Below are 17,324 nucleotides of genomic sequence, written 5' to 3'. Positions count from 1 at the left end.
CACCTGAGGACAAAGTTTGAACGTGCTTATTTGCATTCATACTTTGGGTGCTTGGATCGCTTGCTTGCAACTGTGCTTTCCAACGTCTCTTGCTAGCTGACTCCATAATGGTTTTTTGCTTTCTATTGAATAGGAGACGAGAAAACGGTTAGGGCTATCGAAAATGCATCTTTCTTCTGTACGACAGTAGTTTACTTCAGCCCGTCCAATGTGGTCGTCCACCCGGGGTTTTGACTTCCTCTACCATTTTTCCCAACTTCATATGCCCAGTGTTCTTGTGTGAGGCTGTATGGCATCAGAGTGTTGTGCCTTGTCCTTTAACGTTGTTTCAATTGTTGTCGGCAATTGGTGGATGGATTTATCTCTTTTCTCCTGGCAAAACTTTTCACATATTGGCCGTGAATTCACTATGGTATCCTATTGGTGCTTTGATGCTCGATCACTAATGATCTATTTCACTGCCTTTGTGATTGTTTTTATTTGATGCCTTACCACCATGCAAGTATTGTATAGTGATCTATTTTGTGTCGTGAGCTCTTACCGTACGCCATATGGTAATGAAATGCTTTCCCTCATTGTGCCTGTATCCCTGCAAGGTTGCCCTACGGTATATCCAATCCCCTCCTGCTGTATGGTTTTCTATGCGCCTTTCAACTTTTATTGCCTCTTGGTGTTGTTATAGGCCCCATGCACTACCTCCGTGTAGTTCATATCCATGTGTTTGTCCTTGCAATAGTATATTTCCACAAGTCCGTCGCCATAGGGAATTAGGTTACTGCCCTTGGTGCGCCTACCTTATTTGCACAATATTCCTTTGTCTTGCCTACACGAAATGGTGGTTATACGACAAGATTATCTTCTCCAAATAATGATGCGTTTTTCATCCAACCTCCACACTTATTCGTTGAACATATCATACGGTACCTTTATGGGGACACCTTCTCGATTTGTGACTATCGTAGGATGGTCATCTTTGTGTCTCAAACTATTGCCGTACATCGTATCGTATGGGAATTCCTGCCTTTGTTTCACCGCACTGCGCTTTGGGGATTTGACGTATAGTGTTTTACATGTATTGTTGTACAGTCCCCAATATTGTTGTGGTGTGCCTTGATATTGTCGTACGGTGCTCTTGTATGTGGGCTTTCGATCTTTGTTTACTTGCAATTGTTCTTTAAATATATACTTAAGTCCTACCTAAGTCTAATATATCTGGCCTTGGCAGGTCCTCGCGGGTTTGATGGTAATCTTTAGCTTTGAACCGTCCACAACATTGGGGACTTCTCAACTGTTGAGCTTCCACAACTTGATTGATCTGTTAGCTCCAACCTCCCAAATTTTATATGGTCCAAGCCACTTTACTTTGAATTTGCCTAGCTTGATCTCGTTTCCTCCATTAAACTTCAAGACTAACTGACCAAATTGGAACCTCATGCTCCGAAGATGCTTATCATGCCAAAATGTTCAACGTTTTACCACGTCGGTTGCCCACTGTGCTAGCACCTTCTTCTTGTCTAATTTGTTCAAGGCATAAAGTCTCTCTCTTAAGCTCTCCATGTTGTTGAGCCTGTTGTCAATAGCTATCCGCAAACTTGGTACCATAAACTTTGTTGACTCCACATACTCTTGCCTGTACATTGGTTGGAATTGTGTGTGCCCTGTGGTCACCTTGTACGATGTATGGTAGGCCCACAACACAGAGGGTAATTTTCCCTCTCAGTCTCTACCCTTGACTTCGCATGACTTATAAATAACTTCAACCAAAATCTTGTTAGTTGCCTCTATTTGCCCATTCGCTCGAGGGTAGTACAGACTTCACAGCGTACGGAAAATCTTGAATTCGGTAGTGAGCAGCTTGATAACATGATTCACAAAGTGCCCACCCCTGTCACTTGTTAGTTGGATTGCGATTCCATACTGCGTTATAATCTATTCGTAAATGAACATAGTTGTGCTTAATGCAAAGTGGTCTAGCACTACTCGCGCTTCTACCCATTTTGTTAAGTATTCCATGGCCACCACAATATACCGATACCTTTTGGCTTGGCTAACCTATAGGGGTTTGACGAAGTCTAACCCCCACCTTTCGAACAATTCCTGGGTGTGTGACGGGTTGAGTGGCATGAAGTCTCATTTGTGAGGCTTCCCTACTCGATAAGTGTCGAATCCGACAACCCATTCTCGTGCATCGTTGTGCAATGTCGGCCACTACAAGCCCTCCAGGAGCACTTTCCTGGCTGTGGTGTCAAGACTTATGTGTCTACCTATTGGTCCTTCATGGGCTTCTTGAAGTACTCCTGGTATCTCTTCTTCCATCACACATTGTTTTAGTACTTGGTCTGTCCCCATTTTGTAGAGTAATCCATTAATTAATTGAAAGGTTTTACTCCTCCGATCCAATTTCCTCTGTTCTCCTAGAGGCATGTCTCAGGGAAATTGGATTATGGACAAGTATTCCCTGATATTGGTGTACCACGAGGGAAGTGCGACAATCTTAAACAAATGTGCTTCGAGGAAGTCATTGTTTACTCCTATGAGTGGTTCGCCTAACTTGATTTGTGCCAATTGATCCACAATCACGTGGCTATGCCCTAGCTGTACTACGATGTTGAACATGATTTCCTAAAGGAGCAGAAGCCAATGACCGACTCTCCCCTAGATGATGGGCTTATTCACCAAGTACATGAGGGCTTGATGGTCTACATAGAAGTTGAATGAATTGGCCAATAGGTAGTGCCAGAACTTTTGTACCGAATACACCATTCTGAAGGCTTCCCTTTTGCTAGTGCTATAATTCTTCTCTACCTTGGATAACAATCAGCTTGTAAAATATATTGGATGATCCAATCCGTGCGCCCCTTCCTGAGCCAGGGTAGCCCTAATGGCGTGGTTCGACGCATCTATATGTACATGAAGTTCCTTAACCCAATTTGGGAGTGTGAGAAAGGGAGTGCCCATCAATCTTGTTTTAAATTCTTCAAAAGTGTCTTCTTGTTCCTTTCCCCATACGTACGACTCCTTTTTCCTTGTGAGTTTCATAGTAACGAGACTCGTCGCGAGTCACCCGAGTCGGCGAGTCATGTTACCCTTGCCGAGTCAAAATGACCCATGACCTTGACCCGCCAAGTCATCAAATATTTTATATTTCTCTAAGGTATTTCTATTAATATACCTTGACTCGCTGAGTCATTGCCGAGTCATGATCGAGTCCGAGCCGGGTCATGAGTCGAATTGCCCTTGCCAAGTCAGAGTCGGGTTTGAGTCTCGTTACACTGGATTGAGTTTGTCCAACAGGCGGGATATTTGTGCGAAGTTCTTAATAAATCCGATAATATCCAATATTAGCGAGGAATGATTTGACTCCGGTCATATCTGTTGGGGCCTCTATTTCAACGATCATCCATACATTGTCCGGGTTGGCCTTCAGTCCAGCTTTACAAACAATGTGCCTAAGATCACCCATTCCCTCACATCTGCATACAACGTTGGCCACCAGAGTCCTGCCAACAACACCTTTCTTGCCGTGGTATTAGGTCCCATGTGACCTCCCGCCAATCCTTCATGGGATTCTTTTAGAACTCCTGGGATTCTTCCTCTATAACGCATCTCCTCAATATTCCATCCGGTCCTAGTTTGTACAATAACCCTTCAATTAGCTGAAATGTGCTGCATTTTAGGGCGATTTTTGTCCTCTCGGCTATCGACATTTCTCTTGGGAAGGTCGCCGTTGATAAGTATTGTCCAAATTTTTTGTACCATTGAGGTAACATCGCAATCTGGAATAGGTGTGCATCTAGAAAATCCTCATTCACCCCACTGCCCGAGGCTTCTCCTGACTTGATTCTAGACAATTGGTCAGCAATTAAATGGGTTTTTCTTGGCCGAACTATGATTTTGAATGTAAACTCTTGTTGCAGAATTAGCCACCTACTTACTCTCCCTTGAATCACTGGCTTGTTTACTATGTACATTAGTGCTTGGTGGTCAACAAAAAATGTAAAGGGTGTAGCTAATAAGTAATGTCTAAACTTGTGCATTGCATACACCATATCTAATGCTTCTCTCTCGGTGGTACTGTAATTACGCTCTGCTTTCAGTATAAGCCTACTTGCAAAATACACAGGGTGATCAAGTACTTCCTTCCCATTTTGTGCTAGAGTGGCACCTATTGCATAACTGGATGCATCCCCATGGACATGGAGTTCTTTGTTCCAATCGAGATAGATGAGGATAGGGGCCCGGACTAATCTTTTCTTCAATTCTTGGAAGACGTCCTCGTGTTCTTCCATCCGCCCAAACCGCTCTCCTTTCTTGGTTAATGTCTCCAGGGGCAGTGATACTTCCACAAATCCTTTTATAAACCTTCAATAGTAGCCTACATGGCCCAGGAAGTATTCGACACCTGTTAAATTTGACAGAGCTTCCATTTCCAAAATAACTTTGATTTTGTCAGGATCTGTCTTCAATCCTTCTTTGCAAACGAAATGTCCTAGAAGTCTTCTGTGTGGAACCATAAACTTGCATTTTTTCAGATTGAGAGCCAACCTTGCTCAACATTTCTCCAAGCGTTCCCCAATAATCTTGAAGTGGTGCTCCTTTCCACTATAAACTGACCAGTCATCCAAGAAGGCTTTTGAATTTCCCACTGACATACCATCAAAGATATGTAGTATGATTCTCTAGAATGTGGCTAGTGCATTGCACAACCCAAAGGGCATCTTGTTATAGGCATATACCCCATCTTCAACCACAAATGTAGTTTTAAGTTTATCCTCCTCTGCAATGCTAATCTGATTGTACCCTGAGAATACGTCCATGAAAGAATACATCTGATGGCCAACTACCTCCTCCAAAATGCTATTAGTAAACAAAATGGGGAATGGGTCCTTTACAGTCATCGCATTCAAACATTTGAAGTCCAGACATTCGAATTTGGGTGCCATCCTTCTTTTGTGATATGACTATAGGAGATACCCATTCACTTGTTTGTACTTTGAATATTATCCCTGCTTCCAACATCTTTGTGATTTCTTTCTCGACCTTCGCTGCATAGTTCTTATTCATTTTGTAAGGTCGTTTTCGCACTGGTCTTGCTCTAGGTACCAATGGAATCCAATGAACACACAGCTCTGGGGGTACTCCTTTCAAATCCCTGTACATCGAGGAAAATACGTCCTTATACTCCAAAAAGATTCTAAAAGCTACCGCCTTTAACATTGGATCCCAATCATCCTCTATCAGAATCTCTTTGGGTTGAACCTCTTCCCTGAGGTTTAAAGTCTGGAGTTTAGCCTCCTTGTACTCCACCTCTTTTTCAAAGATGTGTGCAAGTGTCTTGTTGAGGGTTGCCACACCTTCCTTATACTACATGTACCCCTCCAGGTATCTTTCTTCCAACTCGGATTCTTGTATTTGCAGCATATTACATTCTGTGTGGAAAACTTCAGTCTCCCATCTACCAGTGGAATAATCCATTAAGGGAACTTGTTTCGTCGTCTAAGCATTCCCCCAACCCGAGCACTCCTTCCTTGTCTCTTTCCATCCCTTCATAGTCTTCCCCCTTTGAGTCTATGATGTACTTTCTTCCTTCGAACTCAATAGATAGAGTGTTACGTTTCCAATTATGGGTGGATTTTGCTGTAACCTAATAAAGCATTGTACCCTTTCTTCTCTATGGTGATAACCATAAAATCAAGGAAAAATTGTTGAGTAATGACTATGACTTTTTGTCCCATCAAGGTTCCTATATTCTTGATTCCGTGTTGGTCAGCTCTGACTAGTTGAAATGTAGGTGGCCAGAGTAAGTTTTCCTATTGCCTTCCACGTTTCTTCAGATAAAACATTTACGCTGGGATCTCCATCAACAATAGTATTTGAAAGTTTTCATCTTAATATCTCCATTTCTACTACGGCTAGTGTTCTTCCCATTCCTATAGTGAATAGGGTATTGTTTTTTGTCCGTGCTTCTCCTTCCTCTTTTTTAGAAGTTGCCCCTCTTAGGCTTGCCCCCTATGTTAATGCTACCTGCAATTGGGGTAATGTTTCCAATAAATTAGCGATTTTCATTGGAATGGTGGTTTCCAGTACTTGCCTTACAATATTCGGTACACCCCATCCGAAGTAGGTTTATCTGGCCTTGTCTTCCCTTTCTCTCCCATGCTATCTTGAATGTCCTTTGCTTGATGAAACCTTTCTATTTTCGTAGCAGCATTTGGATAGGCTAATTTTTTGGCTTGCATCCTCGTGACTGCGAGGATTTCACTTTCTGGTTCTTCATTGTCTAACATATTTACCCCCTTCTGTCTAGGGCAATTCGCATCTTCATGATTGCCTGGCCCACACCATTTACCCAACATTCCTTCATTCTGTCCTGGGCTCTATGTAAATCCCTGGCCAAGGTAGATTTAGTGGCAATTGATGTTGTTGTTATCAATAGAGGTCAGAATAGCCACCAGTTGGATAAATAGACTATTAGGAGGCAATCCAGACGGCTGGATGGTTGACACTCTAACATCGTATGCTTAGGTGGCAGGACGTGATGGTGTTCCCGCGCAAGGAGGGTCTTTCTTAGTTGAGATTGTGTGGGGATACTTAGAGTCCGTCGTTGGTAGGTTAAGCCTCTAACAAAGCTTCTCCTCTGCATTAGATGCCAAGACTTGCACAAGACAGATCAAGACTGCATTTTTAGTCATTATGGCTAGCGGGTATCTTTCCTCCTTTCATGTTTATTCAAGTTCAGTTAGTTAAGAAATTATTTATGTGGCTGTTGCATTTATTTTCTTTCAGATTTATAAAGTATTGTTCAATAGTATCAAGTAGGAAGTGATTTCTCGCTTTCTCATTATGTTTTGGTTAGTTATGATGACAATTTATAAAGACATTAGTTAGATAATGATATCTCAATTCCAATTGTTAGTTGAGGCAATGCCTGAAAATTAGTTAATCTATTGAAACAGTTAATCCCATGCTTGTGAATATGTAAACTTTGTGATTTGGATATTTAATCAGAAGATAAATATAGGGTTATAAGATTTGGTTGTTACATTGACCCATGTTTCATGAGTAGTGGTTCACAAGAACCCATCTCTCATGAGAATGAATGAAATACTTAGCACTAATTGCATCTAGGTGATGCTCACATAGGTGAAGCACTGAGACTTTTCGGGAGGTCACCCATCCAAGTACTACTCCAGCCCAAGCACTCTTAACTACGGAGTTTCCTCCATGGTCAAGCCCACTCTTATTGCAATCCCCTGTTGTGGATATTTGTTTTAATAATTGAAAACTGTGTGATGGCAGTGGGAAAATTACGTTCATCAAATTATCTAGCATAGTTTGTGCCATTGATCACTTGGAGTTAGTCCCTAGTGATCTGTCCCCTAGAAAATGAGCTAGATTTTTGCCTCTTGAAAACTCATTACTAAGTAGGAATTAAGAGAAAACCTAAAGGCAACTCGCCTTTGTTGGGTTATTATTAAAGTTTATCTTTTGAGTTTTGGACTCAAGATCCTGAATAAACTTAAATTCATGAGGACATTTGCATCCGCAACTCAATCTAGAAGCAAATCAGTTAGTCTAGGATTAGTGCCAATAGGTTAGTCCCTGGGAAAGTTCAAGTAACTTACCAAAGGAAATTATTGTTGTTGTAAAAGCACATTAGTTTGCCCTTGACTTTTCGGCTCAGGATCTTGAATCCAAATTCATGAGAGCATTCACATCCTGAATTCAGTCTAGAAGCAAATTAAGTTAGTCTAGGATTAATGCCAATAGGCTAGTTGCCAGGGCAGTTTAAAGTAACTTACCAAAGGCATATATTTTCATCGTAAAAGTGCATTATTTAACTTTATATACCATACGTGAAACTAAATTTCATGACAATTGACAATTCATAAATGCTGTCTAATTTCTCTCAATTCCCAAAGGGTGCTATAAATAAGTAATCAATTTCTTTCCTTGAATAAACGGAATTCAATCACCAAAGAATTTTCTAGAAGGAAAATCATTTTCATTCAAGTAGACAAAAAAGATGGTAATGCCTCGTAATTTCTCTTCTTCCCTCTGAATAGTATCAACCATTTTAGAATTGGGGCAAATGATCATTTTTTTCCTGGCTAAACAAGGGCAGTGACCATTTCTGTCTTCTCCTTCACTTGCTTTCCTTCCATCCAAGATGTTGAGCCCATCTCTGTAGCCATCAGTTAGACTAAAACAATGTTTTAGGAACCACTGTGGCATACTTGGTGCAACAGGCTTGTTTGAAAAATTTCTCAACTCATTAAACCTTTCCAGTTTTCTCACTGCGACCGGAGCCAAGACTCTTGTCAGCCAAATGAGCCTTAATTTTTTTGGTGTTTCCATTTTCGCCTTCACCATTTCCTTCGGTCATGAGGTACATGAGATTGTCAGACTCAGAAATCAAGTAATCTCTCCTAAGAGGTATTTATCACCAAGAATAGAAGCAAAACATGTAGCCTGAGATCCATACGAGGAAAAGTGAGTAAGACAAAAAAACACTAGGAAAATGAAAAACAAGAAAACCTGAAATCTCCAGTCTATTCTGTAAATAAAGAACAAATGAAACAATGATCAACAAGGGAGTAGATCACAAGGCAAAGAAAAGTCTAACAGACCTTGTGGAGGATGACTTTACACCTTCCTCATTCAGCTTCAAGCTCCCCCTATTTTTTCTGTAAATATTTTTCCAAAGTAACTTCATACTTACACACCTACCGTTGCATTTGTAAATATGACAAGTCTCTTGAAAGAATTGGTTTACAAAATAATGTACATATTTTTAATAGAGAGACCAGCTATAATACACTTCAAACAGAACAAATGCAAGTCTTTACAAAAAATGATAGTAAGTATGGGCTTGTGCAATAATTCTATGCATCTGAATAGTTTGAACTCTTTGATATTCAGACAATTAACAGTGGACTTAATATGAATCAATTTGCCCTTTATTTCTATGGGTGCTTTAAACGAGTGAGACTACCGCAGCTTAGGATTGTGATTATTTTGTCGTATTCATAAGTTTGTGGTAGAATAGTTGATTTTTGTAAATCCCTATATTTATTTATTCTGTTTTTCTACAACTTAGTATGCTGCTAAATTTCAATAGAGATTGATAGCTAAGGATTTTAAATGAGTGACACATTTGGAAATCTGAGAAAATAGCTGATGTTATCCCCTGTTTCCATTTATTAATTTAGAGATAGCATGAAATTGACGTCGCTTATGTGTTTTGAAACAGCATCAGGTGCCAATGAGCTGAATCAGGAAGGCCCTTTACTTGGGAAGCAAAGGGAGGATCAGTCAATCAATGAGGCAACTGATAATGACAGGAAATCAATTGACAAATCAGCTATTCAATTTAGGAAAAGAGAAACCAATTTTAATAATAATCACCATAATCAAGAATGTTCACAGATTGGACTAGATGGAAATGATAGTTCCATGGAAAGTGGAATGCCTAAGTCTTATCCCTTGAAGGGTTGTGAGCTTACAGATGTAAGTTCCGGAACAAAGAGGAAAGTGGCTTTCATCTCAGTGAATCCAGCTTTCACTGCAACAGGTTCAGAAAGGTCTGACAAGAAGTTAAAAGCTGTATCAAATGTCAGTCCTGCAGAAAAATCTCAAACAGGTGCAAGAGAGTCATTAGATACATTTTTCAGTCTTCTTTTTGATGGAAACAACAATGATACTCTTTTCTGAGGTCATTTGTTGATGATCTTTTGTAAAGCATAGATTGGCCGAGCTTGTTGCCTGTTTGGTAATGTTCAGTGACAATCATATTTCCACAGATCTCCATGGTTAGCTCCCATTTTAATAATCAAGTGCCATCTTTTGCAATTTGTCTGAGACAATGTGTTGCATTGCTTTGACAAATTTGGATAGATCTGTTTTCATCCCAAGCTACTCAAGCCTTTCAGTTTGTGGATATTTGATATATTGTTTTGTCATGGAAATTAAGAATCTTCTTATGCCAACAGTTCTGTTTTTCAACCTTTTTCTGTTAAACCTGGGTTGTAAGTTACTACAGATGAACATTGTTTCAAAAGAATCAGGAAATTGTAATAGGTTAGTGAAGCTGTCAGCTCTTGATGTAGTGTTATAATTTGAACATAATTTTATTTCACACATGGATCTCTTAATGATGCTCTATTTTCAACATTAAGTTCCCCACAAAGAAGACACCCACACTAGGGGTTTATTTGCAGAAGCAGTTTAGTTGAGTGGTGTGAGTGCATGCCTAATTTCAACTTTTGTAAAAGCCATAGGTATGAGACAAAGACTCGCCTCTGACTCGAAAAGTCAAAATCCGACTCGGACTTGGACTCAGCAACCAGACTTAGCCAGGACTCGGCAAGGACTCAGAAAATCGAAAACCCCATGAAATTCAAAGACTTTTAAGGATTTAATGATTTTTTATTCATCATTTAGTCAATTAACATCAAATACACAATAATTGAGATAAATAGAAGCTACTTAACACTCATACACAATTTTGCATAAATCACATATGTATAATAGCAAATTTTTGAAGGAAAAAAATTGAATAACATAATATAAAGTTGAAGATTTATGATTTAAGATTCAATCCTTAATAAATTCCTGACATACCACAACATCATTTTCAGAATTACTATATATTGAAAAAGAAACACCTTACAGAAATCTCTATCTTTTTAATTTAAAAAATTTATTAAAAAAATCAGGAGAGTCCTGGGCTTAGGACTCGGTAGAGTCCCTATACTCGGCAAGTCCATGTGGACTCGGCCGAGTCAATGTCCAGAGGCCATTTGCCTCGGAAAGGTCGCCTTTGCCTCAGACTCACAAAGTCCTAGAACACTGGTACAAGCATATATCCTCATACTTGATCCTCGCTTGTTCAAAGTTGTACTGAGGGTTGGTTTGTGAACCAAGGATACTTCAGTAGAATTGCTTGCGGTGAGCACTTCCCCTCATTCTCTTCTATTATATGGGTGCTCTGTGGTTTGTTTCTTGGTTGTCCTTTCATTTGTGCTATTTTTAGTTGCTTAGTAGTTATTTGAACATTACATTCATTTTCTTTCACAAGGGCACAATTACATCTCTCAAGAGGGTACGCTTTTTCCATGAGAAAGTTTGGCAATCCAAATAAGCAACTTGACATGCTTTAGGATCAAATTGAAATCCTTTAGATCAAGGGTGAAACTACAAGAGGCCAAAAAATCATAAAAGATACATTTGGATGAGGAACAATGGAAAACAACTACAATCCTCTCAACATTTAGCAGGTCTTATTAAATTTGTAACAAAGTGTTCAATTGTATGCATTTGTTATTTTATCATTATCTACCATAATACACATGCCATGATTTATCTTCACCCCTTAATCAACTCAACATTTCTCTAATACAGTCTCTCGACATGCCTACCAAACACCCATATCTATACTCCCATTAGACACCATATCATAAACACTCTTCATCTATTAATTGTTGCTTGACTCTTGATCCTAGTTCCAATGTCATTCTTTTTGTTGCATATCATTCTTTTCCTATACTTCTGCTAGACACTATAACGTTGATACACTCTTCATCCAATTATTGCTACTTTGACTCTTTATCCTAGTTCCATTGTCATTCTTCCCCTTGCATTCCATTTTTTTCTTTTCCACAAAACATTAATGATGCCATTGGCAAATTACATAAATGGAAGCCCTTGATGCCTACACGAATATTGTAAGTACTAATACAAAATGATTACCATATCCAATATTATCAAAGGATAATGTTTCCCCAAGTAAGAGTTACAAATGATTTATCCAATGGATAAGATTAACGATTAAGAAAAACAGATAGAAATGAAAAGAATAAAGAATATTCCTAATGTCTACCCTATAAACTTTTTTGACCATTATAAGTAAGATGTTACAATATTATTTTCAGTGCCCTCCATTAATGATATACTTGTCAACTATGCTACCTTTGAGGAGTCAAATACTTGGTAAGAATGTGTGTAGTTTGATCCTTGTTTGAAATATAGTGCACCATTATCAATCAACCTTGAATGAGTTGTGTAAAATGACAATGAAGCTCCACATGTTTTGTATGCTCGTGGAAGTGTAGGTCCCTGGCCAACTTTGGCATCACAAGGTTTAAGGCCCTACTCGGGACGTAAACATATTTGAAAGCATCCTTCGTATTCTTTAAGACTAGAAACATGCCTAGAAGCATGATTCCTACCATCAACAAAACTTGGCCCATTTTTAATCAATGAACCTAACTAACTTAGGTTCTTTGCTTTTGCAAAACAAAGTGTCAAAGTTGAGTGTCCCTTTTGCATATTTTAACACCCTCTTCCATGCAACCCAATGTTTTGCCTTAGTGCTATCATCAATTTGGAAATGCAATTCACAACATAGCTCAAGTCAGATCTAGTGGTTGTATGGTGGATAAGGTTGCCCAAGTATGTGCCAAGATGTTGATTAATTGATCAACTTTGAATTAGTCTTGATTAAAAGCTGAAGGACTTTCTTCATAGGTGTAGATGAGATCTTGCAATTTTTTATTTTAACATGTTTTGCAAACCCATACTCTAGCAATACAAAGAAATGAAGATACAACCACTTGTAAAGACTCTACACGTAGGTAGTATTGTAGGGCACCTAAATTTGTCCCGTCAAAAGTCTTGCTCAAATTTTGTTTGATTTTCTCAATCAAATGTGTTTGATTACCTATTATGATAATATCATCAGCATAAATAAGTAGGAGGATGCAAACGTCATTGCCTATGCTTTAGATGTACAAGATCTAAAGGACTTATCTAAAACCTTTGTTTATCCAAAGTACCTCCCAAGCTTTATGTACCTTGGCTTGGGTGCCTATTGTAAGCCATAACAAGCCTTTGTTAGTTTGCATAATTTTTCTTTCTTGCAACCTGAAATCCTTTAGGATGAGTCATGTGTACACGTCTTTCTCTAACTTAATGTTGGGGTAGGCATTCTTCTTGTTCATTTGATGGATTGTCTAGCCAAATTGAGCTACCATTGCTAGAACCAAGCATGGCACTCATCTTTCTTATAAGATAATAGGTTTCCCCATTATCATTACATTTTCCTTACAAGAATCATTTAGCAACCGATCATGCTTTGTACTTGTTAATTCAACCAACAAATTTGTATTTTTCTTTGTATGTTTAATTGCAACTAATGAATTTCTTCCATAGTGGAAGATTTGAGAGAGCCCAAGTCCTATTTTTCATAAGATTGTTATGTTTGATTTCCACAGTCTTTTACCACGTAGACTTACTTTTTGTCTCTACAAAATCCTAGGTTCATATACACCTTTCAACCATAATAACAAAACTAATTGTGTTCAACTTGCTCTCGCATTTGGTCGATCCATCTTTGATCGTTCCATCATCCCAAACAACACCAATGTTGTTAGGATTTAAAGAGATAGAAATAACAATTACTTGCAAATATATCCAATATCAGAAAATAATAATGCACACAGAAAAGAACACAAGGCACAAGGATTTAACATGGTTCACCCAATTCCTAGGCTACATCCACCAAACAACGAGTCCAATATTTTTATTATCCAGTGATTACAATCAGATTATAATTTGTTTTCCCTTATAGTTCAACATTGCCACAAGAAGCTATTATCGTATCACACCCTTATGAAATCCCTAACCCTAAGTCATTTTATACAAGATTTTTGCCACTTTGGGGTAATAGTTAGTTACAACATGTCAGCCCAAAAATTGTCAAGTAATTATGTATTGTACAATACTTCCCTGATCAATCACCACAAACTAGCAATCTCCCACTTCGGGAGTGATCAAGCTCCACACTAGACAACAACCTCCCACTTGGAGACTGGTCATGTAACAATACCGCTACTCCATGAGGCTCTCACTGGAGCGAATCACATTGGACTCAACTATTTTTTTATTATGTTAAGTCTAGAAGACCAACCAAACCTTAAGAGGAGTTAAGCTTCTCCCTTGTCACTACCTTTGCAAACATATCAATTGGATTATCATCGATGTCACTAGTAAATATGGACCTATTTTTCGACACTTTTCTATTGAAATTGCGACTAAAAAATGTTGAAACCTACTATCACGAAACTAGAGTTGAAAGTTTGACGGCCAAGACAGGTGTCAATATATCGACAACAAAAACCATAAAAAATTATTGCCATCATTGTCCCATGGCGACACCAGACAACTACTTCGGAACGTCAAACTATCGACGCCTATGAGATGGTTCGATAGGTAGTCCACATCATCGACGGCAGGAGGAGTTGAACTATTGACGACCTGTAGATATGTTTCGACGGATTTCTCATACTCTCGACAACAGGATCCATCTAACTATCGACAACCTATAGAGATGTTTTGATGGGTTGCTTATATGGTCAACGACAGTAAACATTGAAATAGCGATAGTAGTTAGAGTTTTTTTTTTTAAATGTAGTAGCAAGCAAAATTCTATAAAATAATTGATATTCAAATAATTGTTGCCAAAGACAACATATTAGACATCATTTGTTAAGCATGGCTTGTATCTACAAAATATTTTCTTGGGCAGTGGGGAAGCAAAGGAGGATTCTAATGTGAGTCTTCCAATAGTTTATACGAAGAAAAGAATGTCAATCAGGATCAGAAAAATCACATCCCAACATTAACTTCTGTATTTTAAATGTAGAACTTTTTTGAGAATGTGCCAAGTATGACAATCACCAAAATATATGTTGTATAAACTAAGGTGGCCATTATTCCATGACTACCTTAATTTTCTTAGTGTTTTCTTTATTGTTGAAGTGCATATCCTCATCACTTCATCACGATACTAATTTAATTATTCTTCTCTTTTTGGGCAGCTAGAAGATAGAAGAAATAAAATTTTGTTGAAGTTCACAAAAATTAATGTAGGTCAATACAAAGGAATTCAGTTACAGTAGACAATGATGGAGTGAGAAGGCCGAATACTCAAGTGAAGAAAAAGGAGTATGACAATAACTACAGTAAAGTAATGATACACACTTTTTGCATACTAACAAAGGCATGTTGTTGTCTTCACAACCTATAGAATTCTTGACCTTTTTCTCTCAATATAGACATGACTTTTGCTATGACAAACTTTACAGAGCTTGAAGAGAACAAGGATCTTCCGGTTTCTTTTTTATTTTTGGCAAAATAAGGATGATAATAAATTAAAACCTGAAAGAAACTCTTGGTATCAACTAAATAAACTCTATGGTCTATGGTGCATAATGCTCTCATACCCCTCCAATCTTGGAGTCATCTTTCATCCTACGATCTACATTTATTCACCTTCATTTGACTTGTACAAATTCATAGCTCTTAGTTGTAGAGAGTCTCATAAGATATTGACAATAACAAAGATAGTATAAGAAACTTGAAGCTAGTAAACTTAGAAGATTAATATACCTTAATATTGACAATCAAATACTTTATCCTCCTTGGTGGACAAGTGTGATACACAATCTATTGTGAGAGTAGCTCCATGTCTGCATACAACTTATAAAGAAAGCAACATGCTGTCCATTTCTACCAAAGAAGCAATTGGTAATCAGCAATAAATCATAATCTGCATACAACTTACAGAGAAAGCAACATGTTGTAATTCATAGTACTTATGTTAAGGCCATTTTAAGGCATTCACCTGGAACTTGCTATGTTCACCCACTAAAAGTAAGTACCATGTTGGAGACGTCAAAGTTCGAGCATCTTCATGATCTACAATAATGACAATAGCGCATGTGAGAGTCAATAATGAATAATGCATGTGAGAGTCAATGATGACATGATATAAAAATAAGTTGTAACTAAAATGCTTTTAACGGGTTTAGTTTGAGTTTCACATAGTTTCGAGAATCCTTTCATATTCTTTACTTAACAAGGCCAACCACGAGAAGGTGGAAGCTCATTTGGCCTCCCCCCCCCCGCCCTTCCCCAATAATCACTCTAAATTCCCCATTAACAACAAAGTAAATATTTCATTCATTCATTTTAGAAGTATATCATTGAATCATTATAATCACATAACATACAATTAACTAATACATATAAACATTCATCAATAATTTGTGAACACATCGATCATTATATTTACATAACATTCATTAACACGATATATAATTCATTAATACCTATAAACATTCATCAATAATTCGTGAACACGTCAATCATTATAATCACATAACAATATTCAATAACATGACATAAAATTCATCAACATTCATAAAAATCCATTAATAAGCAACATTCTTTATCATAAAAATCCATTAATAAGCAACATTCATCATCATAAAAACCCATTAATAAGAAACATTCATAAATATCCATCAACACATTCATCATCAAATAAGGTTTTTAACATTTATTTCTTCTTTTCTTTTTTCTTTTTTTGAAGATAAAGGCTAATAGGTACATCTTGACTATCTTCGGCATCCTGTGGCTCTTGTGGTTATGATCTTACGACATGAGACTTCTTCTTTCGTCAAGGGCAAGGCTGATGCGCCCCTACAATAAGGAATAAATGGGTTTAATTCTAAACTTTTTTTCTATGTTATAAGTAATTCATTAATCTAAAGAACATAGCATGGATCTTTCTTTACCTAATAGTGCCACATCATCTACTATCACATTATGTTCAGCCCCAACCTCAACATGCTCAACACTAGCATCACGCTCTGCATACTCAAAAAATATCACATAAAGGTTACACCAATTGCAATTTAAGATGTTAAATTTTATTAATAATTACATGATTAATTTGAAATAGAAATTGAATATGTACTTGTATAATTGTGATGCGCATTGAGGTCTTCGTCATGTGTAGGATCAGTGCCTTCCTCATCATGAGTAAGATCTATGCCAAGAGTAGTAGGCTGTAGTGAAATGTCATGCGCGCATTGTTATCATTGTTTGAAATTAACATCAAAAAGGTTATTTGTCATGAAGTTCTCAATTACTGTTATTATTCATTTGGCCTATTTACATGTGTCTCAATCGCTACACCGGAATCTTCTACACCTATTTGGCCACTGGAATCTGTGTGGTGGTGGGTGATTGAAGCCAATTTGTTTGTCCTCTTTTGTGGGCGCTAGATTGAATTCAATGCCCTGCATTTTTTGCATAATATCGTGAATAATTAATGTATTGCTTATTTGTAATTTTATATAAAAAATTGATATGAAATTTTATTTACTGGTACTTACAACCTTGTGAAGCACCTTTTTCATTATTTGATCTGATCGATATCTACTAATGTGACAATCAGGGCATTCTATTGCAAATTC

General features: G+C 37.8%; 1 protein-coding gene across 3 annotated transcripts in view; it reads left to right on the top strand.

The window, feature by feature from the left end:
• LOC149565630 (uncharacterized) overlaps window positions 1–9,989 on the top strand; it is a 122,900-nt gene extending 112,911 nt beyond the window's left edge. For 2 of the 3 annotated variants that reach the window (XM_089819140.1, XM_089819138.1), the window contains one exon: window positions 9,254–9,989. In XM_089819140.1, the coding sequence (XP_089675266.1) occupies window positions 9,254–9,714 (461 nt within the window). In that variant the 3' untranslated portion in view covers window positions 9,715–9,989. The remainder of the gene's footprint in view (window positions 1–9,253) is intronic. The other variant, XM_089819139.1, reaches the window with a different exon arrangement.
• The last annotated feature ends 7,335 nt before the right edge of the window (window positions 9,990–17,324 follow it).

The sequence above is a fragment of the Cupressus sempervirens genome, chromosome 3, assembly GCF_028749045.1.
Source record: "Cupressus sempervirens isolate cs-2001-9-10 chromosome 3, ASM2874904v1, whole genome shotgun sequence".
Taxonomy (NCBI): domain Eukaryota; kingdom Viridiplantae; phylum Streptophyta; class Pinopsida; order Cupressales; family Cupressaceae; genus Cupressus; species Cupressus sempervirens.
This window is presented reverse-complemented; position numbering and strand designations above follow the sequence as displayed.